This window comes from Lycium barbarum, chromosome 7 (assembly GCF_019175385.1).
Source record: "Lycium barbarum isolate Lr01 chromosome 7, ASM1917538v2, whole genome shotgun sequence".
Taxonomy (NCBI): Eukaryota; Viridiplantae; Streptophyta; class Magnoliopsida; order Solanales; family Solanaceae; genus Lycium; species Lycium barbarum.
Window position 1 is genome coordinate 121859515 of NC_083343.1, and position 26980 is coordinate 121886494.

Here is a 26980-nt window from a genome sequence, read left to right on the forward strand (position 1 = left end):
ATAAGCTGATACGAATGTTGTCCTACTGAGCAGATGTGTCGTCCTGTATATCAGTACCTGCATCGTGAAATGCAGGCCCCGGGCAATAAAAGGGGACGTCAGCACATTGAATGTACTGGTATGTAAAGCAACCGAAAGAAACAACATGGGACATGGAATAACATGATAGGAACTGAAACTAAAAACCTGGACATGAACATGAGCATTAGTACATATGTATATATATATAACATAAGTAAAAACATGATAAGTAGGGAGAGCATTTCATAAACCGACATGTGATGTCACCACGTGGGTACGTGGAGTCTGGTACCTCGCCGGACCAGCAGAGCCCTCATACCTTGCCAGGATATAAAGTGGTATCATGCCTGATGGACCCATTCAGTGTAAAATTAAGGTATCGTCTTATCTGGGCAGAGCGATCCTTGTCCTACGGTGGCTACGTAGTTTTAGGCTATCTGAACCTTCTCGGTAATTTGTGCAACTTCCAAAAACATTAACATAATATAGTTGGCTAAGAAGCCCATAAGTTTCGTGAATTTACTTGTACTTGTCTTGTAATAATGATTTCACGAAATAACTTGTAAACATGGTTTCATGAAATAGCTTGTAACATATTCTTGATTCATGAGTAATAAAAATAGTTCGTAATCATATATATGTAATTGACTTGAAAACATGATTGTAACTTGCAAAATAAAATCATAAATTTTCATATGAACATAATGAGAACACATGAGGAAGAATTCATGATTCATGAATTGAGCTAGGGTTCCTAATAACCATAATGGAAGATTAGGAATACAACAACGAATATAGATACAAACTTCATGTACATAAATACTTAAATACGGGCTACCAATATGTTGGGTTTAATGCCCTAAGATTTGAACTTCATGGATATCAAGGAAACGAAGCATGGGGAAGAACATAGAGATTCCCTCATGTGGATGGAAGTTCTACATACCTTAATTGCTCCAAAACTTGAATTAAAGACTTGAATTTTGGAGAAGATTTCCTAAATCTTGATTCTTGAATCTTGAGATGGGTTTTCTTGAAAACCCTAGATTAGGAATGATGATTTCTTGTTTAGATTACAAGGATATATGTTAGAATTGAGTTGGAATAATTATAATGGACTTACCTTGGTGTTCTTGATGTTGGAGGAGAGTAGGAAGTCGTTCTAGGGTTTGAAGGAATGAAAAATAATGAGTTGAACTGGTATGGATGAATATATATTGTCCTGTGAAATTGCAATTTACGACCTGAACAGTGCTGGTCGTATTTTCAGTTTACGGGTCGTAAACTGCAATACGGGCCGTATTTTGCAATACGGACTGCACTGCGTCTCTTCAGTAAAATGGCCATAACTCTTTGGACAGATGTCCGTTTGACCCCCGTAAGATACCGTTGGAAAGGTATTTCAATGATCTACAACTTTAATCAAGGAAGTTTTCCCAAATTCCAAACACGTTTTGAAATACGGGCCGTAAAGTAAAATACGGTCCGTATTTAACCATATGACCTCAAAATGTCAAATTCCAGAATGTTCAGAAATTCTTGGTTTCAGTTTACGAGCACTGTTCATGGTCGTAAATTGAAATACGACCACTGTTCATGGGCGTAAACCACCATATCACAACTGAACAGAAAAATTTCAATTCCCACATTCTTTATCTGATTTTCTAAGTCTAGGATCGTGGTCAAAACTTTCGTTAAAGGTACGGGGTGTTACAATATCCCCCCCTTGGGATCATTCGTCCTCGAATGATGGGTCATGGTTAAGGATATGGCTGGACATGGCTTGAATACATGAACGTGAAGAAACATGACATGGAACATGGAAAGCTGACATGGCATAATTTCATGAAAACATGAGTGCTAAAACGTGAGACATGAATAGAGAATACATGAACTTGAACGTGAAACGTGAGGCATGAATACATAAGGGACATTATAACTCTTCTCCAAAATGTCATTAAGCCATCATTAATTCGATACTCGTAATTCTTGCCCGACACACAACATATACCTTGCTTTCCTTAACAACTTTCGTCTCCTACCTCAAATGTCTTTGAAATCTCATTTAGAATCATTAAATATTACTTCTTACTCGTCAACATATCGTATATGTCATACCATTCGTGGGTCTATTCGCGGTACGCTAACGGGGAAATTTCCAAGGTGTAACAAATGCAACACTATACTGGCACTTTTAATGAAATTGATGATGATGAAACACAAGCCCCCGAAAATCCCATAGGAGATACAGGTCCTGCACAATCACATACACAAGACAAACCGCCAAGAACTCGTAGGCCAACCGCTAGAATTTGGAAATTTATGACTAAAGATAAGGAAAGACAAACAGCTACATGTGGTATATGTAAACAAGAATTTATTTTTAGGCAAGAAACTAGTAAGGATGGTGGAACGGGTTCACTAACGGGTCATATGAGATCTAAACATAGGGATGTTTGGAGAGAGAAAACGGGTTCAAATGTGGGGGGTATTCAACAAACAATAGACCCACGAACCGGTAGAAATTTTAGCTATGACAAGAAAAAAGATCGTATAGAAATAGCTAAAATGGTTGCTTTTGATGCTCTACCATTTTCCTTTCCTTCGGGTTTGAGGTTTGTTACTTATATTCAATGTTGTTACAATCCGTTGTTTGAGGGTATTCCTAGAAGCACTTGTAAAGCGGATATTATAGATTTATATAAAAAAATATAGATTTTATTTGCGCCATGTATTTAATTCTTTAAATTGTAGTGTTTCTCTTACCGTCGATTTGGGTTTTAATCTTAACAAGTTAGATTTTTTTTGCTATTACATGTCATTGGGTTGGTCTTTTAAAAAGGGAATTAAATCCTCCGCTAAAAAATATTTTTTATGTGAGATGTAGTTATCACATTTTAAACTTGATTGTTTGAGATGGTCTTGACTATTTTGAAGATTCTATTCAAAAAGTTAGAAATGCGGTTGCTTTTCTTTTTTATAATGCTGATAAGCAAAAAGTGAGAGATTTTAAGAATTCTTGTGTGCAAAATGGCCTTAGACCTAAAATAATTCAAGCAGAAGCTGACACTAAGTGGAACTACACTTACGTTATGTTACAACAAGCATTTGATTATAGAATTCCCATAAAACAAGTTCACAACCATTTTAATACGGATAGTGATGATTGGTTAAATATTACCGATTGGGAAGATGTTAACGAATGTATTAAACTTTTACAAAAAATTTATAATGCAACTCTTGCTTTTTCTAGACAATTCTATCCCATGATAACCGGAATTTTAGCCTACTTAGCGGAAATAGCTAGAGTTTTATATGAGTATAAAGATAAATCCGATTATCAAGCGGCTATTTTTAATATGACAGCAAAATTTAAGAAGTATTTTTTTCTCATCTCAACTTTATTTATATTGGGTTCTCTTTTAAATCCTTGTTTTAAAATGTCTTATACTAAAGCATTGGTTGGTCAAATTTATAACTATTTAGAAATTGACGAGGGAGTTGAACCATCTTTACATGACGCCGAGCTCGCGATTGATGCCAAGTTTAGAAAATTTTTTAGTCATTATTCTACTTTGGAAGAAAGTGCTACACCCGTTGCTCCACGCCCTACTACTTCTCAAAGTAGCAAAAGGGCTTGTCGGGTTTGTCGAATTTAAAAGTTTTACATTCACATCCAACTCCTACTCATAATGCAAATTTTGATGAATATCACCTTTATTTGATGCGGCCAAATGTGGACATCAACCAACTAGATGATTTGGACATCTTAGCATGGTGGAAGAAATACAAGACGAGTCATCCGGTACTTTCAAGAATGGCTCGAGATATTCTTACGGTTCAAATATCAACCGTGGCTTCGGAAAGTGCATTTAGCCAAGGAAGACAACAAATTGGAGACCATAGACACTCATTATCCGGATTTAGCTTGCAAGTACTAGTTAGCATTCGCGATTGGATTAGATCGGAGCGACGCAACCAAAACTCAGAAGCTGTGAAAGGCGAAGAAGAAGAGATTGAAGATTTGATAGCAAGTGGAATAGACCAAATGGAAGACTTTGAAGATATCTCAATGACCAAATATAATATTGTGAATATTACCCAAATGGTTGACACTTTTTGATTTTATTCTTGTATTACTTTTTTGCAACTCATGTATTATTTGCAAGTTAAAAAAAATACAACTTACAAATAAATGTTATCCATGAATGAATAAAATGTATGACTCATTGAACTTTCTTCTATTTACTTGTGTTCATATTTTTACTTATATTAAGTTAGGAATATACCTAAAATATACTAACAATATACTTATAATATACATCTACTTAAATTAAAAAATAGAAAGTTATATACTTGAAAAATAACTTAAGTTATAATACATATAACTTATACATATATATATATATGTATAAGTTAAGCATATGAGTTGAGTTTTTTCTAAGTTTATAAATTTCTATTTTATAACTTAAGTATATTTATATTATAAGTATATTTTTAACTTAAGTATATTTATATTATAAGTATATTTTAGGTATATCTAATATATATATATATATATATATATATATATATATATATACTTAAGTTAAAAAATAGAATGTTATATAATTGGAAAATAACTTAAGTTATAATACATGTTATAATACATATAACTTAGACACACACACATATATAGTAGCTAAGCATATAAGTTAAGTTTTTTTTTAAGTTTATAAATTTCTATTTTATAACTTAAGCATATTTATATTATAAGTATATTCTTAATATATTTTAGGTATATCTAGTATAAATATACTTAAGTTATAAATAAAAAGTTATAACTTAATATATATATATATATATATATATATATATATATATATATATATATATGTTGTTAGTTAGTAAATATATAAACTTTAATTATAAACTTATATAACATATATAAATATATCTACAATATACTAAGAAATACTATAATATACATATACTATACAGAAAAATAAAAAAAAGGATTTTTTTAACATTTAAAACTGGCCGGTTCCGGTTTCCAATTTTGAAACCGGTTAACCAATAACCGGCGGCCGGTTCCCATTTTTTGACGGAAAATCGGCCGGTTTTCTAACCGATTGCCGGTCCAGTCCGGTTTTCAACCGGTTAACGGGCTTACCTTCAAGTGGCAAAGTGAGGTATACCTTTAGTTAAATTCATGGCAACACAATTTATTGCTAGTCTTCTGGTCAGTGGCTTCTCCTGACAAGTGAAATTAGAAAAGAAATAGACAACTCTGTAAGTTAGCATGGCTAATAGACCACAGAAAATAAATACTTAGATATTAACAGTCCTACAAACTGCCGAGTCCATAGCAGAAATTGAAATAGTTATGTCAAATAATATTACTGTGTAATGCGAGCACTATGAAAAGTACAACATATTCTTAATGCCTTTAATTCATTGATACAGAGCAAATTTAAAATAAGGAAAATCAATGGAAGAATGAATCAAATTGTGACCCTTGACCTATTCTACATCTTGTGATCATTGTTGATCTCCTAAATATGCAGGACTATCAACAATAATTTTATCCCAATCCTATCCTTGCGCAGTTTGGAGGCTTCCAGAGCAGGGCATACAAACTAAACAGCAACAGCTTTCTGTGAACTTGCCACATACGTCAAATATATTGTCCAGGCATATGCAAATGCACTATTGGCCAATGGCTGCAAAAGAGCATTACCAAAAACATTAACCTCACGAGTGCTTAAAATACCAGAGGTTCAGAATAATAATTGGAGGAGTCAAATTGAGCAATTTAAATAAATTTGAGATTGATGAAAATTAGAGCAACAGATGCTTCCGGTAAGGGCTCGTAGTCAGACTCAGAAGTTGTGGATCATCTTATTAACATAATGCACTAGTTGTTAGAAAAAAGACAAGTGTTACACAGCACCTGCAAATGGACGGGGATTACTTTATATGTCAAGAAATCACACAGCGGCCAGTACATTAGGCCATTCATCATTGTTGGGAGCAGGTCACGCTTCAACCTTGCAACGATTTCCTCCCCATTCTCACCTGAATGTGACAATAAGAAAGAGTCAAAGAATCAAAAGGCAAAGGCAATCATCAGACCTAGCGAAGCTGACAAATAATCTTACACCACACAAGCAGATATCTTATAGAGAACTTCTAACTCTACGAGGAAATAAAAAAGGCTCCCTGGATAATGATTGCATAGTCATGAAACTCTTCAATTGTATTGACAATTATACTGGCAATATTGGCAGACAAAAACCTAAGAGGAAAATATCCCTTAAAGTAATATTCAGAACCTCAGCCATTGAATGTGGTAAATATTCAACTATATCATTTAACCAGTCCACAACCAATTTAAACATCTTGATAGAAAAACATTGCATGTAGTAGTTAAGAAGACCGTTTCAAGTATTCTACAGGCATCAACTCGTAAAAAACCATGTTTCTGAGGTCTGGTAGAAAGACATGCCAACAATAGCAGAAAAGAAATAACAACTAGAATCTAACAGCCCAACTGTGCCAATCTAGTTTTAGGCCATAATAATGTAATCTAGTTTTAGGCCATAATAATGTATCTTCTTAAGTTTCTCAAGAGATCAAATCTGATTACAGAAAATTCGTGTTGACTCATATTGAATGGACAACAACATACCCAGTGAAATCCCACAAAGTGGGGTCTGGGGAGGTTAGAGTGTACACATACCTTACCCCTGCCTTGGGAGGTAGAGAGGCTATTTCCTGTAGACCCTCAGCACAAACTGATATTGAATGGACAATAACTGAATATCCAGTCAATGCTTTAGTATTAGTAACTCAACGGCAAGAAATAGATATACTCCAGTCAAAGGTCCTTTGATTTTCCAATGGACTTTTAGACTGATTGGGATAGCTTCTGTCTGTCAACCAACCTATTTGATTGATTGTTAACATTTCAATCAACACTCCATGAATCAAGACCGACAACCACAAAATACAGAATGAACAATTTTCCTACTCAACCGCCATAACTTATAGAGTAATTCTTCCTTGTACTTATCAAAAAAGATGCTCTTTAGATTATGTACTTACCTATATTCTAGCTTTTGTTTATCCATGTAGATAGCAAGGTAAATGATAAAATTAGAGTCCTTTAAAAGTTGTTGTCAACATCAACATCAGATTTCAACTAGGCCTACAATCTCTGTCACAAGAGAGACTATATATACCATAATGCATGAAGTGAGAGGAGTTAAACGTCATTCGTAAATGCTTGAACCAAAGACCAGGATTAACAACCAAATAAAATAAAGAGTAAAAAAGGCTTATGTCGTGCACGAAGTGCTGCCCTACGAAATTGGGGGAGTATTTTACTACTAAAGATGTATTTTACATATTAAAGTACCTTATTTCGCCTCTATTATTTTCCCTTGTGCTATCTACTAAAAGTGCTACAAAAGTCACCAACTTTCCAAATTTGAGATGCATAGTCATACTCGGGATGTAAAAGTCATGTGCCTTTTAGTGTAATTTGTGACAAATAGCATAATTGAGAAACTAATTATTGACTTTAGTACTAGACTAGGCAGAAAACAAATGAAAGAGAGAAGAACCTAATGTGTACCTTGTAGAGCAGCATTGAAAGAGAAGAAAATCGAATTAATAACAGGCCCAAATAAAAGCTGTCCCATCAACAGCTTCTTCAACGTACTAATGATATCCCTCTTTGGCAATACCCTTGCCACAAAGCCAAACCAATGGTGTTGTGCTGTTCCTAAAATTAAAAGTCCAAAGCCAGCCATTCGCAGAGTCCTAATTATATCTAAAGAATCTGAAGGTGACATCGTAATCATCTGGCAAATGCAAACCACATAACTCATAAATCATGTTTAATCAATTTTATTCCATCAAAAAATTCAAACTTGTCAGTCCGTTCACCTAATCAAATAAAATCATCAGTATATGTTGTGTTTGGTATGGCGGAAAATGCTTTTCGGGAAACTGTTTCCCTGATGAAATCATTTTCCAATTTGGTTATTATTTTGAATTGTAGAAAATATTTTCTCCCGAAAAACAGAAAATGGAAGTCATTCATTAAAAATATAAGTATCTCTTGTCGCTTGGTTGCTGATTAGGAATTGAATTATTCATGTATTAAAACCAGCATAACTAGTAATACTATGTTTGGTGGCATTTTAGTAGCTATTTATAAAAGTAAACACACTAAGTACGGTGTTGGTTACCAATTTATGAGGAAATCTATTAATTATTTCATGCAAGGTAGAAAATGGAATAACTAATACATGAATAACTAAACCCTGCATAACTAATCCCTACATAATTAATACCTACATTATACCTGCATAAATCTAACTAGCACCCAAACGACCCCTTAATGTATCTCGTTTGCTTCAATCAACACTTAAACGTTTTCGTCAACTTAGAACACAAAATTTCACCAAAAAACTATCTTGATATCATAACTTTCACTTTGTACCATAATCATATTTTACCTGCTTAGATATCCAACAAACAAAAATGACCCAGAAATTACATCATAACATAAACCAATTTCCACTGAAAATATTGGGAAACATTTTTGGGAAATTTTCAAAAATATACAGCCCAACATAAAACATTACACCACGTAGCCCAATATACAATATTATACAACATTATAATTGTGGGGGGCTGGAACATTATATATAATATATCAACCTTTTATAAAAGTGCATAATAGTGTATAAAACGTGTTTATACACAAATATGAGCTAAACCAGGTAACAAACTCAAACTATGGACTACGCGGCGTGAATATTTTCTCCCAGCAGACATAGAGCATAATTTTCCCAACATATTTTATGTATACCAAACACATACTTAAAATAAAAAATTATAACAATGAAATGGGAAATATACCTGGGAAGTAACATCAGAAGCAGCATAAATAATAGCAGAGGAAATACTTTTAGTAATAATTGGACGAGAGTCTAGTGCTCCTAAATACCATCCCAAAAATCCAACTTGAGTCTTTTTTGAAGATGATGAATATGATTTTCTAAGAGAAAATAAAAATGAGAAACAAGGGGTTTTAAGTACTGTATTTGTATTGAAATTGTTAGTACAAGATTTAGTAGAGTCTGTATATATTCTTGAAATTGAATTCTTGGAACTGAAATAGTGTTTTGAATGTTGAATTGTGGTGCGTTTAGCTAAGGTTGTTAGAAAATTTAGTCCCATTTTTTTGGGTTTTGATGAATAAATTGAGATTTTTGTGTTTGTATGATTTTGGGGTTTTGAGGATCAAAATACAGGGGTTTTAATGATGTTTTTAGGGTTTTTTGACTCTTGAAGAGGCGATTAGTTCCACAACATTAGTGAAATTACACATAGGTCACTAATTTCCGGTTACGTTTTCTTCTTTTGTTGTTCCTTTTCCTTAGTCGTCGTCTCGTCGACCGTCTGACTTTGAATATTTCACTTTTTCTATCTGTGCGTTACTATAAAGATAACTAGGGATTAGTTATTAAAAAATCTATGTATTATTTTATGTAATGATTAGTTATGCATGATTTAATTAGTTATTTATTTATTTTTTGTTTAATCTTTTATTCTATATAAAATAATACATAAATTCTCTCATAACTTGTATACATATTAGAGCCTGTTTGGATGGGCTTATGTCTATAAGCTGCAAATAGCTTATAAGCTAAAAAAAAAATAAGTTGGGTAGTCTAACTTTTTTTTTTTTGGCTTATAAGCTGTTTTCAGCTTATAAGCTGTTTTAGATAAGCTAAGTTAAATGGGCGCAATTATTTTTTTGAGCTTATTTTAAGCACAAAATGACTTTAAGCTGACCAGTCAAACACTCAAAAAAGCTGAAAACAGCTTATAAGCAACTTATAAGTCAATCCAAACGGGCTCTTAATTATGCGGAATTGTAAACCAAACATTATATTAGATGTGTGGAATTTTGTACATAGCAAATAATACTACCAAACACGATATTACTTATGGAGAATTTAATACATGAATAACTTAACTCCTAACTCAGAATCAAACACCCCTAAATATTTGTCTCTTAAGGCAAATTGAACATCAGAATATATCTTGATGTTCGAACTTCATCCATGACAGTGTTTTAAATTTAAATTGTGAAATTTCAATTATATATTAATATACTGAAATTCGAATTATGGAATCTGGACATCGAGATATTGTCATGGAATTCAAACTGCTCTTTTTAGGGTATGTTGGTCATCTTTCTGCTCTAATGACTACTCGAATTTTGAGAATCAAAACACAGTCGCGAATGAAGCAACATTAGAGTTGGTTAACAATAATCATAAAGAAATTCTCATGTTAGCACAACTTGAATTAATTGTCTTTTTCTGTTGTAAAGTTAATTCTATATTTAAGTGGCTACAAATATACCCGTCAACTTTGCGATTTAGAGTTGATATACTTTTCGTTAAAAAAGTGATGCATATATATTTTTGTCGTTACACAAATGGTGTAAATATACCCCTCAACTTTGTGATTTAGAGCAGATATACTTCTCGTTAAAAAAGTGATGCATATATATCTCTGACGTTCAGTGGCGGACCCAGGATTTTAAGGTCGTGGGTGCTGACCTCCCTTTAAAGTAAAGTTGCTAGCGATCATAAAGTATAAGCGTAGATTTGTTTGAACACAATAATGAGAAACGTGAACAAAAAAAAGTTATAAACAAAAAAGGTGAACAAAAAAATATCAAAGAAAAGGAAGAAGAGAAGAATCTATATTGGGGAAACGGAAGAAGTCATGAGGGACAACTAACAAACTTAACAATTTCTGAGTTAAAACAAAAGAAAACCAATAAAGAAAGAACAAAGCTGTATGGAAAAAAAAAAAAAAAAAGGAAAAGTCAACAATAAGAAAGAGTAGACAGGAAATTCTTAATTTTGTGTAAGCTGGGAATCGATCCCAGGCTAGGCCTGTGACGACTATCCAATTCAGGCTCTCAACCAAAGCACCCAGCACAACTTTTGGCTAATGGGTGCTACTCAACTAATATATCTATTTTTAAAGAAGTTTCTGTAATAATACATATAGTTCGTGTATGGGTCAATGGGTGCTCGAGCACCTTAATACAGTATGTGGGTCCACCCCTGCTGACGTTACACAAATAGTACAAATATACCCCTGCAGTTATACTGTCACGACCCTTTCCACAGGTCGTGCGGGCACCTACCATATTACTACACTAGCAGGCGAACCCTTACCAACTAAACCCAACATTTAAACAGTTGCGACAAAAATCTTTCAAAAATCACAAAATTATAGTAAAAGCTCCGTACAGACTCTGTTTTGAAATACAATAAGACTGAAAAGAAATTCCCGGGATCTAGTCTAGACAATTACAAGAGCTCCTACTGTACAGGAAGACAAGATAAATGACACAGCCTCTGCCTGAAGTGAGATGAGCGAGGTTGTAAGAGAATGCCTGATAAATCCACTAAACTTCAACTAAAACCTGCAACATATCTACACCCCAAAAAGGGCGTAGCAAGAGTAGTGTCAGTACACCACACGTACTAGTAAGCATCATAGGTCAACTAAGGTTAGTTCACGCAACACAATATAAAGTCAATAAGATAAACAAATAGGTCAATGAACCTGAAGATTCTCGCTAGAGATTATTACCCCCTCACCACTTACCTTTCCTCTCTCAACTGCTCGCTCCTTTTATCTCCAAGAATTACAGGTGTTCGACTTAATCACAACCGCTCTCTTCTTTTCATTCAACCTGTTGACTCTCGTCTCCACGCTTATCATACTCTCTAATTCCTACCCTTAACTGTTCGTGAAGTTCACCTACTCAATTTACTTCGTATATTAATCTCCTCTCCACCCAGACTCTCACGAAAACATAAAGATGAATATGCAATATCAAAGTACACGCATGTATAACATAGAAATGTGAGATGTAGTACAATGCAAAATGCGATCTAAGGGCCCAACCACACTGTACATACATGCTATCTGATGTCATTGCTCAGTAGTCATGACCTGCAGCGGACCCTTGATGTCCATGTATCACTCGTTCTGGATCCACTCCTCGAACCCGAGTCATAAATCCTCCGCCCCAGAGAGAACCTCGGTCGCGGATCCACATCATAAGGAATAATACTCATATCTAGCTCAACGGCCAAAAGACCAGACAACTCAATTTCCCATACTCAGCCTTGCCGGCTACCTGTATTTCCTCAAAACTCATGCAATGCAATGCTATGATGCAATAAGTCAACAAGTCATAAACCATGCCCTTGATGGGCGCTATGCTAGTCCGACTTACTCGGACCTCTCAATACAATTTCTTATTTACAAAAAAGATAGCCATGTGAATAATCCAATACAACCGGGAAGTAAGACGGAACTCACCCTCTCCTAGAGATGCATAAATTAAACACGAGATACCCCTTCCGTGATAATAGTACTCACATTAATAACCATTCATTGTTACCCTAGCTACTATTTACACAAGGTTTTAGTTACGTTATAGAATATGTCCAACCCAACTCCATGTCCGAAAACCTAATCATGCAGTCTCCCGTCAACTCTAAGAGTATATACGATTCGCTAACTAAAGTCTAACTCAAGTAAACCATAACCTACCTCGTTGACGAACAACTAATTAAATTTCCATGAATTGCTCGTCTTCCTAGCTTTCATCCGAATCCTTGAGAGGTAACAGTCGTAGGGAATGGTGGGGAAGAAATTAGAAGGGTTTCTTTTTCTTAGGTCAAAGGTTTTTCTTTCATATGGAACCCTAGGAGCAGCCTTTGGGAGTCTTTTATTGAAAAAAGAGAGAAAATAAACTAAGTGACCAAAAACACGATCACTATTTCGCGTAGACCGCTGAGGCAGTCTAACAGCCGCTATAGCGGTCCACGTCCTTCCCTGGCCCACAGTTCCTAATTCTTCCCGAATTTGATTTTTTCCACTCTTAACCCTTAAATCGCACCATAGAGCTTGTTATTTACGACCCTAGATCTAGATTGGGCATGGGTTCGCGGAATATTAAATAACGACCGGACGGGTCGTTACATATACAAATGGTGCACATATATACTCTTTCGCTGACACATTTTTTTTGGAAAATCATTTATCTTATTTTTTTAATTAAAAAAATGTCACGTGGCTTTAAAAAATAAGTTTACTTGAGTTTTTTTAGTAGACTTATTTTTTAAAGTCACGAGACAATTTTTCTAATGGGTTGTATGGTTCGTTTAAACAGAATATCTCCTTGACGTTAAACAAAATAAGTCTACCCATTTTCTAAGCAAATCAGACCCGCCCCACTAAAAAACAAAAATATCCATGTGGCTATAAAAAATAATAAGTCTACTAAAAAGATGGGTAGACTTATTTTCTAAAACCACCTAATTTTTTTTAATTAAAAAATAAGCTAAATTATCTTTAAAAATAATTTTATCAGCGAAAAGGGTATATTTTGCATCATTTGTCTAACGGCAGGGGTATATGCACCAGTTTTTTAACGAAGAGTATATCTGCTCTAAATTGCAAAGTTAAGGGGTATATTTGCGCATTTGATGTCATAGACATTTTTTATTTACTCTATCAAACATTAAAAAACTTATTCTTTCATAAAATTAAAATAAAAGACTTCCAGAAACATTTTTCCTTCGTACAAAACACACCATAAATGTACATTTTGAATACTTTGAGTAACTTAAAGGACAAGTGATGAATTAATTGGTACCACTGCCACTTAATGCGAAGTTGACGCATGATATGGAGTAATGGAACTAGTGTACTGTGACATTATCCACCAACCATTTCTACATGATTTCTCGTGAAATTTTTAGAGACGAGTCATTAATAGCATTTTCTTTTTGTGATTCGGATGGTCAGGTAAAATTAATTTAACTATGTCGAACTGTAGGTTTATAAATCAAATTGAACCAAATATAAGTTTTAGGCTTTCCAATATTTTTCCTCCGTATACATTTTCGTCATAGTATCAGTGTCCTCCGTATATAATATGCTTTTGCCTGGAGGTGCGATACATACTAATAAATATTATATTCCTAATTTTGGAAGGATTAATTTCACCAATGATCAAGAAGCCTTTATTTAGGTTATTTTTGTAGCAACAGTAAGTTATTAAATTAACTATTTGTAACCGTCAAAAAACTAGTCTTCTTATAGTAAAGTCATAATTCATTAAACTATGTGTTAGTTGCATAGAAAATAGTGAATTTACCTTATGCCGAGAAATGTCGTGTGACACTGCTTCGTTGGAATATAATTAAAAGACAAAAACAAAAATAGGTGATATTTCCACTATGCACAAAAATTCATATTTTCATAATCTATATTTTAAACATAATTAATAAAACAATAAAATTAAAAGAAACGAAATGATAAAAACTCTTCCAGATTAGTGAATAACTCTTGGTGATCATCAATGGTGTGTCGTGCTTTTACAGCATTTTATGAGACATTTATCGCATAATCAAATCAAAGGCCTACATGAGATTTTCAATCTCGTTCCAGCCAACTTTTCGGAATGTCAGACTAAGATCTGTGAGATTATACTAAGGTTACAAGTTTGATCTTTCATATAATATTTGAAGATATTTTGTTGAGATGATTTCGGTAATTGTGTCATATTTCGATTGCAACCTTAATAATACTTTGGCAAATCGAATGCCCTAGTAATTTTGTTTATCCAACAAAGTTGAAAGACGGAAATTCTCTTTTGTACATGATTTACAACAACTCGTTTTTCCCTTTTGTTATTTTAGTTTTATGTTTTTTAATTGTTCATGCTTAAAATATAAGTTATGAATTGGTAAATATTTGCGATAATATTTTTCTCATATGGCATGTACACAATGAAAAATAAGTGTCAAAATGTTCAATTTCATGTTCCTGAAGATTGGATCAAACGTAAGTCGTTGAGTGTTTATACTTCACCGCAGAATGGGTATCAGAAAGAAAGACGCATAATTATAATTAAAATGATTGTGATAACTTTGGTTATAGTCGGGAAGTGAGTCAGGTAGGTGACCGAGCGATGTCGAAAAGGTCTTGCACAACCTTTGACAATAATTTCTCATTTATTCAACTACTCGTGGGGCCTGTTGTGTTTAGATACAAGAAACCCATGATCAAAGGGGAGTCCGTGGCATTTTGCACCCTTAATGTGTGCTCTTTTTTTCAACTTGCACCCTATTCTATTTTTTTTTATGATTTAAACCCCAATCTCTTTATTTCCTTGCAAAACAATAAATTCACCCTTTTTATAAATTTACCACGAGGGCAAAATAGGAATACAAATAATATATCTTTTAATACTCTGTGCATGTGTACTAGTAATGGAAAATAGGCAAAGTTACACCGGGTTCTCTTCCATTTCAGTTGGGTTCTTTAATGCTTGATTTTCAGCTCAAACGAAGCAATCAGTTTGCTTATCAGCACATTCGCCGAAAAAAGCAATAAACGATGCAATAATTAACAACTACAAAATTTCTCATCTTATCAAACAGGTTATTTCTTATCAACACATTCACATTTTTTATCTCCTCCTTTTGCTTTCTTTAGTGTGTATTTTAGATAATTTTTTTGGGTAATATGTTTGAGGTTCATGTATGTGCTCCATAATTTTCTTTCTGAAAGATTGATGTGGTTCTTCTCTGTTTTGGGATAGAAGAAGTAGATGGGTGCGTGTACTTTCATGTTGACCGGTAATCGAACTATATTTCTCTCTGTAATTTTAACTGAATGCACACTCTAAATCCTTTATTCAGCTGCTGGATTTTAGTTTAGTAGGAGTTGGTATTTGATGGTCAGTAAACAAGCTAAAACTGGCTCTGATTATAGAATTGCTGTGTCTTCTTAAGAAATGTGGCAGCTTTATGCTTCTTTGGGACTAATTCTGGTGCATAGCATTGAGTGGTATCTAAGAGACAAATGTGCTCATAGGCCAACTGAAACTGGTAAACAACATTATTATAATAATTAAAATGCTTATACTAGGTCATACAATTTATTTGGTAAAGCTAGAATTATGCTTGTATCTAGAAAAGCAGCTCTTTTACCAACTTACTCTTTAGGATTTGTTGAAGCCAAAAAGAATTTAGAGAAGTTATACATGTCTATATTCATTGAGTTCGAGCAATAGAATATCATATAAAGTATTTCATAAATTAGTAGTAATTAAATTATAAAGGAAAAACGACAAACTTGTAACAATAAGAACTCCAAATGTTTAGCAACTATTGATAGAGAAATATCACTTAAAATAAAAAAATAAAAAAAGAGCTTTGAAAATAAAATTTATTGTTGTTGCAGTTCTTCATTTGTTAATTGCTTCTATTCTCTTCCTTGTCAAAGCTCTTATTGTTGGACTTCATTGAAACACTTGTATTTTGAAGGCTTTGCAAGCTAATACAATTTTTTCCATTCCACTTGTACTTCTCAGCATTTATCACAATACTGCCAACTTGAGCTTGTGCAGGCATCTGAGATGAACCGTCCTCCGCTGGCCTTTTTGGCTGTGAATAAAAAATAAAATAAAAATAAAAACTGTAACTGTCTTTCGAAGAATTAAATCACTAATATTTAAGGTTCCGTGCTTACATTGAGTTTAGAAGGTTCATTTATATGCCCAATCCAATTGGTGGACTCAAAATGGATTTGCTTACTTGGGTGGGATTGACTTGTAGCATTTTGTGACCAAACTCGAGTTGTTGGAATAGCTTGTGGTGGAGCTATTGAATTCAGAGAATCGCTATTCTTCTTGCAAGTTGTTTTATTGTGACCAGTTTGCAAGCACTTGCTGCATCTCCCTAACCTCCCTTTCTTACTTAATTTGGTAACATTTGTGGCTGCTGCATTCAAGTCATTTGATGCAGACTGTTTTCTCTTTTTCTCTCTTCTCTGTTTTTTCATCTCAACAGCTTTTCTCTTGGAGGCTTCAATTTCATCAGGTTCTTTTCTTCTATTTTTGTTCAACTTACCTTTCTTTGGCTCATAAGTAGGAGGTTGAACAGGAAGTAGATCAGTAGTTTCCCACATATCAGGTCCGTCCATAGGAGCAATGACTGGCTCATAAATCCTCATTTGAGTAGCCTTCTTGTAACAATCATTTATGAAATTTTCTGGATTCTCTCGTATACTGAATATGCAGCTTATTGCATGTGCGCATGGGATTCCTGTAAGGTCCCATTCCCTACAAGAACAGGTTCTCCCATTCAAGTCAACACTAAATTGTTCACCATACATAGTTTTTACTTGAAATAGAAATTGTCCAGCCCAAGTAGGAATTGATGCAGATGCTGCCTTTTTCTTTTCTTCTACTAATTTCCGAATTCGAGGGCATAAACTTCCTGTTATAGTAAGAAATTGTTAACTTTCATGTTAAATATTTTGTATTTCAGACAAGTTGCAGTAACATTACCTTGGTACTGGAGCACCTCCCTCTTTTGATTCATTCTTTTACCATTAGATCACAATCAACATCAGTCAAACATTGAATATAACCAGCACCAGGGTCCGTCATAGGTAGTTTGAAGTGCCAACCAAGAATATTATTGTAGCCTAATTTTGTTGTTCCAATCAAGTTTAAGGTTTGCAATGACCATATATGTGGATCACACTTGTCAATATAAACAACAGAACCTCCCAAATAAATCCTTTCTGGTACATTAACAAATTCACCTCCATGGTGAATCTTCAGTGTAAAAAGTCTGTCATCCTTACCTGTTACAATGCAACATATAAGACTATTTTACCAAACAAATAATTTCTAAATAAAATCAAACAACAAACAAATTGAAGAACTACATTAGATACCAGAATTTTCAATAAAATTTTACAATTAGGATGTTTGTTTAACCCAAAATAACCTGCAATGGAGAGGCTATTCCATGTGCAGCAGATGCTTTTTTCCTCCTTTACTCCTTTTCTCTTTTGGGTATTGAAGCAAATTCTTTTTTTTTTCCAAGAAGATTTGAGTTTTTTCTTCCTTGTGTGTGTTTCAATGCAGATTGAAGGAGGGAATGAACAAGAGGAGTATTAACAAGGGAGAAGCAGTTTAAAGCAGAGACAACTCCAAGTGAAGTTGAACACAAGCACCATCCCACAACTTTGCACTCAAAAACAGAGTATAAAGGCAAAGACTCCAACAAAAAGAGGCAGGAGAATAGTGAAATCACAATAGGATATACACAAGAGTTTTGTGCAACAAGTGCAAGCCAAACAATAGAGAGAAAAGCCACTGTGGTTGCATCACACCAAGATTATTACATTCATCATAAGTTGGGTCCTCTTCTTTACGAGAATGGTAAGTTCAAATTAGTCCTCTGTAATTTGGTTAAAAAAAATCCAAGATTATTATCATTATCATAAGTTGGGTCCACTTCTGGTGGAGGATTAAGAGAGGAACAATGCAAAATTCCAGTGGTTGAGCTTTCACATAAGCTAATTCCAGGATTGAAGTTTTCTATAGTTGAGCTTGAGAAATGTAAACGAGCTTGAAATTTACTGTCACAACTTGAAATTCAAGTATTGCATCTTGACTCAGTTTAAGGAATTTCATTTGGTATCATTATGTTTACGAAATTCACATGTAACGGTGACTTGTGATCTGTAGTTTTCACAAGGGAAAATAAAAACAAGAAGAGCAAAAGCAGATACAAGATATCTTACCTTTCAATTTATCCTCCTTCAATTGATCTTTCGGTTTCTCCTTGCTTTTATCCATGAACGGTTTACTGGTATTGAAAAATGTCTTTTGTAAATTATTTAACTGCGACTTTCTTTGATGAAAGCTTGGAGGGCTTAACCTAATTTCAACGATATCAGGGTAGAAGGCGGGAAGAGTTTTACTTCATCTAATCTCCTAATAAAATAAATAAATTGAAGTATTAAAAGATATATTATTTGTATTCCTATTTTGCCCTCGTGGTAAATTTATAAAAAGGGTGAATTTATTGTTTTGCAAGGAAATAAAGAGATTGGGGTTTAAATCATAAAAAAAAATAGGATAGGGTGCAAGTTGAAAAAAAGAGCACACATTAAGGGTGCAAAATGCCACGGACCCATCAAAGGGTGATAACATGTCATTTTTCTGGCGTAAAAAACTTAACATTATTTTTCAGTGATTTGCGACTTATATGCAACTATCACATAATTTAATTTAGTGACTTTATGATTACAAAAACCAATTTTGTAATTTATGATTAAAAATATTAGTTTTGTGACTTGCCTTTAAAATAACTAATTTGGTGGCTTTATTATTCTAAAATATAATTTTACATAAATTTTTCGCGGTCTATCAAGAACAATCTCTCTACCTTCTTAAAGTACGGGTAACATCTACATACACTATATATATTATCTTTCGCAGACCCTACTTGCGTGATTACACTGAATTTATTATTATATAATTTTACATAAATCTAGCGACTATAAGTGAAATTAACCTATTTTGGACGGTAAAAATATCAATCAAAACTAAAGAAAATAAAATAAAAGTAGCTAGGCTAGGTGATAAGCTACAAGAGATGTAGCATTCATCTGACACATGCCAGTTGTCACCGACACACCTCACCAGCTCACCTCCATTTTCCCTAAATTCACACTCCACAGTAGTCCACACACACAAACTTTTCCATTTGACAGAAAGATAAAAAAAAAAAAAATGGCGATTTCAGACAAAGTTACAGGGAATTTAACAACATTGTACCTAGCAATGATTGGTGTAATGAAAGCTTACGGTTTAATTACTGGTCGAAACTTTAGTGGTTGTTTTGTGCTCATTCTTTCAACGGCTGCAGTTGTTGTTGTGTTGATTGTGAGTCTAACGTGGGATATATGGCTAAAAACTAGAAATGCTATGAATCGTGATCATACAGATCATCATCAAAATCATGAATTTTGTCGAGGTGGCATTTGCTGGCACGGTGTTGCTGTTAGTTCTCCCGCGTCTCAGGTCCGGTTCCGGCTACCTCAAAATCGTATCTAGAAATGGTATTGTTTCGTAACGTATCATATTAGATTGTATTGTGTCGTATTATAAGGTACTGTATTGTTTTGATGAATAAAATTTTGGATAGATTGAATGTATTGTTTCCGGAATTTTTGACCAAAATAATACATTATTTAAAACAATTAACAAGAATAATACAACACTTTTAAAATTTACAGAAATAGAATAAACGTAGTTGTAAGTAACGTTTTAGGTAATATTTAATATTTTAACGGAAAAAAAGTTAGGACAGACGGAATAACGAAAATATAAAACGTAACTGTGAGTAACGTTTTACAAGTATTTCGTTACTGAGAGTTACGACTCTCTGATTCTATTAATTATTCTCTGCTAAAATATAATATGTGGGTCCAAGATGATTTTCATTTCTCTAACGCCTTTTTTCCATGCTTATTTTCTTACCTTTTTCTTACAAAGGTGAGAAATCTCCTATACTACCATGTATATTATAGTTTCTACACATTTTTCTAAGATAAAAGATAAAATTGAAGACCATTCAATTTAAATAAACATATGTAAAATTATTCGGTTGTGAAATTTGATTGATCTGAGCTGCTCTTTTTATGTCTTTTTGTTCCTTGTGGCCGAAGTGCATTATTGTCCTTACATATTTCGAAAAAGTATGCAAAGATATTTGTTCATCATAATATAATTACAATGTAATTTTAAATATCATCTTTGATTGTAAAAGTATTATTAATTACAAAGAGATAGATATTTCAAAAAATGAAAATAAAATTTTATTAAATAAACTTTAGTGACACAAGTATGTATACTAAATAAACCTTTTTTTTCAGTTGAAGAAGTAAATAAGAATTAATGTGTGGTTGGGAAAAGGAAAGCGAGTGAGGGACTTCTATGGAACTTAAATCTCCACTTTTTATTTGTGCACATTTAATTCGGTGTGCATCATTTTTTGTCTAGTTTGTTAGAAAGAGAGAGAAATAGGAGAAACAAGTAAGAAAAGAAGCATAGAAAAAAGGAGGAGAGAAATGAAAATCACTTGGATGGTTGGACCCATAAGTTTTACTTTAGCAGAGAGTAATTAATAAAATCAGAGAGTCGTAACTCTCAGTAACGAAATACTTGTAAAACGTTACTCATAATTACGTTTTATTTTTTCGTTATTCCGTCCGCCCTAACTTTTTCCGCTAAATTTTATTGATAAAATATTACCTAAAATGTTACTCATAACTACGTTTATTCTATTTCTATAAATTTTAAAAATATTGTATTATTCTTGTTAATTGTTTGAAACAATGTATAAAAATTCATTGTTTCAGTTGTTACATGATTTCATACATCTTCAATATGAAGAATAAATTAAAAATATAAAGTGGTAAATAAACGAAGAAGCTAAGAGGTTTAACATCTAATATATACATAAAATAATTTTAACTTTATATATACAGGGTAATTTTTGCCGAAGGGGATTAGTTGAACCCCTTGCCATTACCGGGCTCCGCCCCTGCTTATAGGGTAGAGCTAGTATAAAAAGATTGGATAAAAGGATAAAATATAATTATTAAATAATAAGTAAAGAAAAAATTTAAAAAATAAAGTAACGACACGATTACACAAAATGAGACTTTTTATTGTTACGTAATGATGAATTTAATGATTTAATTAATGGTTAAACCGATAACCCAATAAGCTTATATTAAAATTGTCTTTTTATCCCTAATTATATATTAGTGACCTTATATTTTAATTTTTAATACAAACCTTTTTGATCTTTGAAGTTGTTGGCTTGGTGTTGCTGCTACTTACTGCTTTCTTTTGCATTTTATATAGTTTTTGTTTTGCAGTTTTTGTCTTGGTGCTGCTGTTTTCTTTTTGAAAAAGTTGGGGTTGGCATTGTTTATGAACAAATGAAATGTGACCTGGTCTTATTTTGTTTCTGAAAGATTGCTACAGTACATTTTATAGTTTTTGGCTTGTAATTTATGTAGACTTTATGCATGAAGGCAAATGAAAACAAGAGAATAGTAAAAAAAAAAAATTAGCTAAGCATTTTCTTATTGGTTAAACCGAAAATCGAACCGTTGAGGATCAAAATCGAAAACCGATAACGAATAGCCTATCAGTTTGGTTTTGGTTTAGCATATTTACAAACCGATAAACTGAACAGGTAATTCACAAAACCGAACCGAACGGACCAATAAGCACCCCTAGTGATATTATCCGCTTTGGGCTAAGCTCGCACGGTTTTCCCCAAAAGGCCTCACATTATTAAGAGTATCCAAAACCGTATAAGTAACTCTATTTTTTTTCCAGCTACTAATGTGGTACTTTGTTCGCACACCCAACACATACACATATATGAAGTTCGAGCAGAAAGTTGTGAGTTATGTCGAACACCTGCAGCTATATATAATTGAATGTAGTCGGTAATTATAGTTGTGATTTGCTTTATTATTGATCAATGGACTGCTATAGAGTTTATCAGTCTTTATCAGTCCATAATTCTGGTCATTAACTGTTAGATATTGTAGCCCTAATCATAAATAAGAGTCTTCGAACACACTGATATTTTTCTGCTTACCAACTGATAAACAGATTGGAAAGAAGTAACCACTATGTTTACGGCCGAGGTTAGGATTCGACTAAGGCGTCAAATTTAGCTCTTGAAAATATAAGGGAAAATTTCATAAGTAGCGCTTATGGCGCCCATTTTTGCAAAATATAGTGAGATTTTGCTGTATTACAAAACCTAGTACTCCATCCGTCCCAATTTGTTTGACACTTTTCGCGTTTCAAGAGTCGAACGAGTTGTTCTTTAACCGTAATCTTTTCATATGTCTTTTAAATATTTTAAATAACTAATTATGGTGACTTATAGTACTTTTCACGTAGTTTTCAAATATGTAAATTTTAGTTCGAAAACTTTAAAGATTTTATGTTCAAACACACAGTCAAAATTAAGAAGTTTAACTCCCGAAAAGTGAAAAATGTCAAAAAAAATTGGGACAGAGGCAGGGGCGGAGCCACCCTACACCAAGGGTGGTCATCCGAACACCCTTCACCGAAAAATTGCGTATAGGTGAGATTTTGCAGTTTGTGCCGATATTGATATAATGAACACCCTTAGAATAATTGTGCGTTGCAGCGCAGCGGTTAAGGTTATTCAATTTTCTATCTCGCATCACGGGTTCAACTCCTGCTGCAAATTTATTTTGCCAATAGGCCCAATAACCTCTTTTATTTTCTATTGTTTTAAGTATTCTTTCTAAATGTTTGTTTTAGTAGCAAAATATTAACTCAGAAAAATTTCACTCATAGCTTTTAAAAGAATTTCTTATAAGAAAATTTGATAATGAAAATTGCAGTGCAATAAACTTTAAATCCAATAAACATATTTTTATATATATATTTGTGATTTTATTCATATATATGTATATACTTGAAAGTGCTTGATTAAATTTATAAAAATATTATTTTTAAATTTATTGATGTTTTTCACACCTTGTGAACCCGATAAGTTTACTAGTTTTATTTATTTTTTAATTACTCAAGAAATTTGTTTAAAAACGGACATTTAAACTTGTCGGATGCCATCAAATATGGTTGCATGGTTTTCTCTTCTTTGGTTCTTCTTTTGTTACCTTACAACTTTTTGCTTTTTAATGGTGTCCGGTGATTTTCTTTACTGAATCCCTTTGAGTGATTTTCTTTGCTCAACTAAAACTTTCAGCGAAAACTCAAAAGGACATTTTAAATTTTAGTGCCCGGATAATCCTCTGAGGACAAACTATGAAAAACATGGCAAAGCTAAACGTTGTTTATTTCGATAAAAATTTGGTGCACCCATTCGTTGAAAAAAATTATTTACTTATAAGTTTGAACTCCCTTAGTCAGATTTCTGGCTCCGCCACTAGACAGAGGGAGTAGCATTTTAATTTCAAAGCGCAGTGGAATACACTATATCCGTGCGCATACAATATCTCATCTTAACTGAAATCGAGGTAGCATCTGCTGCCACGGCGTCGCTGTCGGTAAACGTTTCAGATCAGTTTCTGGCTTCCACAAAATCGTATTATCTAGATAGTGGCAGATTCAAAATTAATTTAGACGATGTGTGTTTTGGTTAAAAAAATGTTGTTAATTTATGAAATATGTATATGTAGCATACAATAAAATTCGAGTAAGTATAGATTCCGCAGCTATATGCTACGTAGCTGTTTTTCAACTGCTCAACATTCTTAGCTTAAGTTAATATGACTTCATGAAGTGTCCAACATCAAGTCGTTGTAGTATAGTGGTAAGTATTCCCGCCTGTCACGCGGGTGACCCGGGTTCGATCCCCGGCAGCGGCGTTATTCATTTTTAAATCATTCAGAGGCTGTTTAGTAGCTACTAGGATTTAATATATGAATAATTTAGCTCTTAACCAACTAACAAACAGCCCCTTATGGTCTGCCTTTTTACAATGTTTTTTCTCTCTTTTCTGGTGGAAAGCTCTTGCAGACAAGTTCAGGTAGCTGTGTAGCTATTAATTAATTAAGCACAAAGTAATTTCAAACAACACTGAAATAGATACAAGAAGAAATGGATCTACTTTATGCTTTCCATATAAGTTTACCTAATGCTTCAATTTCTGCATTTTGGCAGCATAGACCCTGCCTTGATGTTAAATTAAGGTCTCTGGACTGCAATAAACACTCGAGAGATATTGATCCGTATCCCATTGAAGCCGTTGGTAATTATGCTAGTATAGAAAATATAATGTTTGCTTTGATTGTTACTTTAATTTTATTATATCGTATCGTTAAATCTATCGTTACGTAACGAGGAAAGGTCCTATTTTATGTAACGACTGATTTGGTCCTATACCTTTTATCGTCTAATCATGACATGTCAACCATTTATTTTGCAACGCATTGATGAAATATAAAAATGTACTAACTAGCTAGATAAGCCAAGCAAACTGGCTGCTTTGTTTGTTAAAGCAAACAAACTCAAATAGTTGACTCCCAAAGTAGGAATATTATTTTGTACCACAATATATTTTGTCCTTAACACGCACCTTATTCAAATAAACTATCGGAAGTCAATACTCACATCTTGAACACATAAAAATATATTAATCTTTTTATGTTTCTCACATAGTATTGTGGTTTGACTAAATTCGGATTCGAGCCGAAAGATCCCATATTGAGGGTTAAACATTTTCTAACAAAGGCGATTTCATACTCAAGACTTGAATGTGAGACCTATGATTAAGGATAAATGAGTACTTACCACGAGCCCTTGTTGCTAAAAATACATTGATCTATTTTTTGTTTCTCACTTATTTTTCAACACCCGCATTGGGCCCCATTAAATCAGAATTCGAGCCGAAAAGTCCTCACGTTGGGAGTAAAACATTTCCTAACAAATGTGATTTTATACTCAAAACTCAAACAAATGATCTCTCTATATATAATTAAGAATGAACGAGTACTTACCACTCCACCACGAACTTTCATCCATGAAAATACACTAATCTACGATGTCTAAGCTAGAGCACAAGGCATCTTATATATGGAGGGCTTTCTAAGACATCACCATGTTCTGAAGTGAAATAATTAACAAAAAGACAAAGTACCAACAGTCAATTTAGAGAAGCAGAAAAAATGATTTTCTTGTCAAATGATTTTCACCAGGTAACAGCCAGGAAATGCCAACAAAGGTCAGAATCACGTTGTTTTAATGTTAGCCCAAACATCAAACAATAAGATATTCACATTCACATCTCACAAAGTCAACTAACTCAGACACATTTATTTTCTGTACGCTCGTTTTGACCGCACGCCTAATTTCCCAACCGTGTGGTTGTTCAAACTACGGTACTTATTGTCTTAAGCTAGCTAAATCTATTTAAAACGTGTGAATTCTCTTATACAGAATTTACATTATTAAGGAGTAAATTTTATCTGTTTGTCTGAGATTTTCAACACATTTTGTCACATACAATCACATCTTATTTATTAAACTAAACACGTGAAAATACTTATTAGATGAGCAAAAGTTAATTTATGATCTTCATCCGTTTATCTGGTCTGACATTATTTGTGTTGAAAAGCCCATTTACATGTTCAAACATTTTTGAAATGACACTTTTATTTACTCCCTTCGTACACGGTGGCGAAATCAGAATTTTCACCTAGGAGTTCAAATATATAAAGAAGTAAATATACGAAAAAGACAAGAGGATTCAACATCTACTATATACATATAAAAAATAATTTTAATCTTGTAAATACAGTGTAATTTTTTGGACGAGGGGGTTCGGATGAAACCCCCGGAGACTACTTAGCTCCGCCACTGTTCATACATAATGTTTTATGTTATGATATTTGATTAGATAATGTTTTATGTTATGATATTCGAGTAACAACAATGAGATTTTTCAAGAATAGCTAGAATTTCCATAAGAAGATGTCACTCATTTGATGAGAAATTAAAAAAAATAAATTTAAAACTTGAGTGACTAGTTAACCATAGTAAACAATACTATTTAAGTATTAATTGAAAAGTTAAATTGATAGCGAAATATCATGTTAAAGTTTCAAATTTAATTATTTTAAGGAAATTAAATTCTTAAATTGCAAAAAAATTATATAATAAGGGTAAGAAACATTTAGAAGGTCTCCGTTAAAAAAGACAACAAGAAATATTACACCTAGTCCTCAATAAGTTAGAATAAATTAAATATTAGCTCTAATGATTTCAAATTCCGGTCGACTTAAAAAAATGATGAGTAATCCCATCCATCTAAATTTTAGTGAACAGAATTATTTCCGTATTTGTGTTGGTGTAAAATAATATGTTGTCCAATAAAATAATGTATATGCTCTATTAGTCAGAACACCACATTATTATTTTTTAGAAAATTTCTAATAAAGTACTCATTTAAATACA

The 26980-nt window shown here is 33.2% G+C and overlaps 3 protein-coding genes and 1 non-coding gene across 4 annotated transcripts; 2 read left to right on the top strand and 2 right to left on the bottom strand.

Annotated features, from left to right (window-relative positions):
- Positions 1 to 5371: 5371 nt before the first annotated feature.
- Positions 5372 to 9465, bottom strand: LOC132604068 (uncharacterized). The gene is made up of 4 exons (XM_060317395.1): positions 8935 to 9465; positions 7640 to 7868; positions 5954 to 6078; positions 5372 to 5723 (listed from the first exon to the last, which is right to left on the bottom strand). Exons 1-4 carry the CDS (start codon positions 9253 to 9255, stop codon positions 5640 to 5642), a joined length of 759 nt encoding a protein of 252 aa, XP_060173378.1. The 5' UTR covers positions 9256 to 9465; the 3' UTR covers positions 5372 to 5639.
- A 6402-nt stretch (positions 9466 to 15867) lies between these two features.
- LOC132602528 (uncharacterized) lies at positions 15868 to 18066 on the bottom strand. The gene is made up of 3 exons (XM_060315358.1): positions 17486 to 18066; positions 16666 to 17414; positions 15868 to 16580 (listed from the first exon to the last, which is right to left on the bottom strand). The coding sequence occupies exons 1-3, from the start codon at positions 17517 to 17519 to the stop codon at positions 16389 to 16391; spliced, it is 975 nt and encodes a 324-aa protein (XP_060171341.1). The 5' UTR covers positions 17520 to 18066; the 3' UTR covers positions 15868 to 16388.
- A 1539-nt stretch (positions 18067 to 19605) lies between these two features.
- On the top strand, positions 19606 to 20166 carry LOC132602529 (uncharacterized). The gene has a single exon (XM_060315359.1). The coding sequence runs from the start codon at positions 19613 to 19615 to the stop codon at positions 20051 to 20053; it is 441 nt and encodes a 146-aa protein (XP_060171342.1). The 5' UTR covers positions 19606 to 19612; the 3' UTR covers positions 20054 to 20166.
- A 4155-nt stretch (positions 20167 to 24321) lies between these two features.
- TRNAD-GUC (transfer RNA aspartic acid (anticodon GUC)) lies at positions 24322 to 24393 on the top strand. The gene has a single exon. It is a non-coding gene; the product is annotated as a tRNA-Asp (tRNA).
- Positions 24394 to 26980: the final 2587 nt, after the last annotated feature.

Coding starts and splice junctions, on each gene's coding strand:
- LOC132604068 (XM_060317395.1), bottom strand. CDS start 9,255: ATGGGACTAAATTTTCTAACAACCTTAGCTAAACGCACCACAATTCAA. Junction 6,079..7,639: donor TTTCAATGCTGCTCTACAAG/GTACACATTAGG, acceptor TGTCACATTCAG/GTGAGAATGGGGAGGAAATC. Junction 5,724..5,953: donor TAATCCCCGTCCATTTGCAG/GTGCTGTGTAAC, acceptor GCTCTTTTGCAG/CCATTGGCCAATAGTGCATT.
- LOC132602528 (XM_060315358.1), bottom strand. CDS start 17,519: ATGAATCAAAAGAGGGAGGTGCTCCAGTACCAAG. Junction 17,415..17,485: donor GGAGGTGCTCCAGTACCAAG/GTAATGTTACTG, acceptor TTACTATAACAG/GAAGTTTATGCCCTCGAATT. Junction 16,581..16,665: donor ATGAACCTTCTAAACTCAAT/GTAAGCACGGAA, acceptor TTTTATTCACAG/CCAAAAAGGCCAGCGGAGGA.
- LOC132602529 (XM_060315359.1), top strand. CDS start 19,613: ATGCCAGTTGTCACCGACACACCTCACCAGCTCACCTCCATTTTCCCT.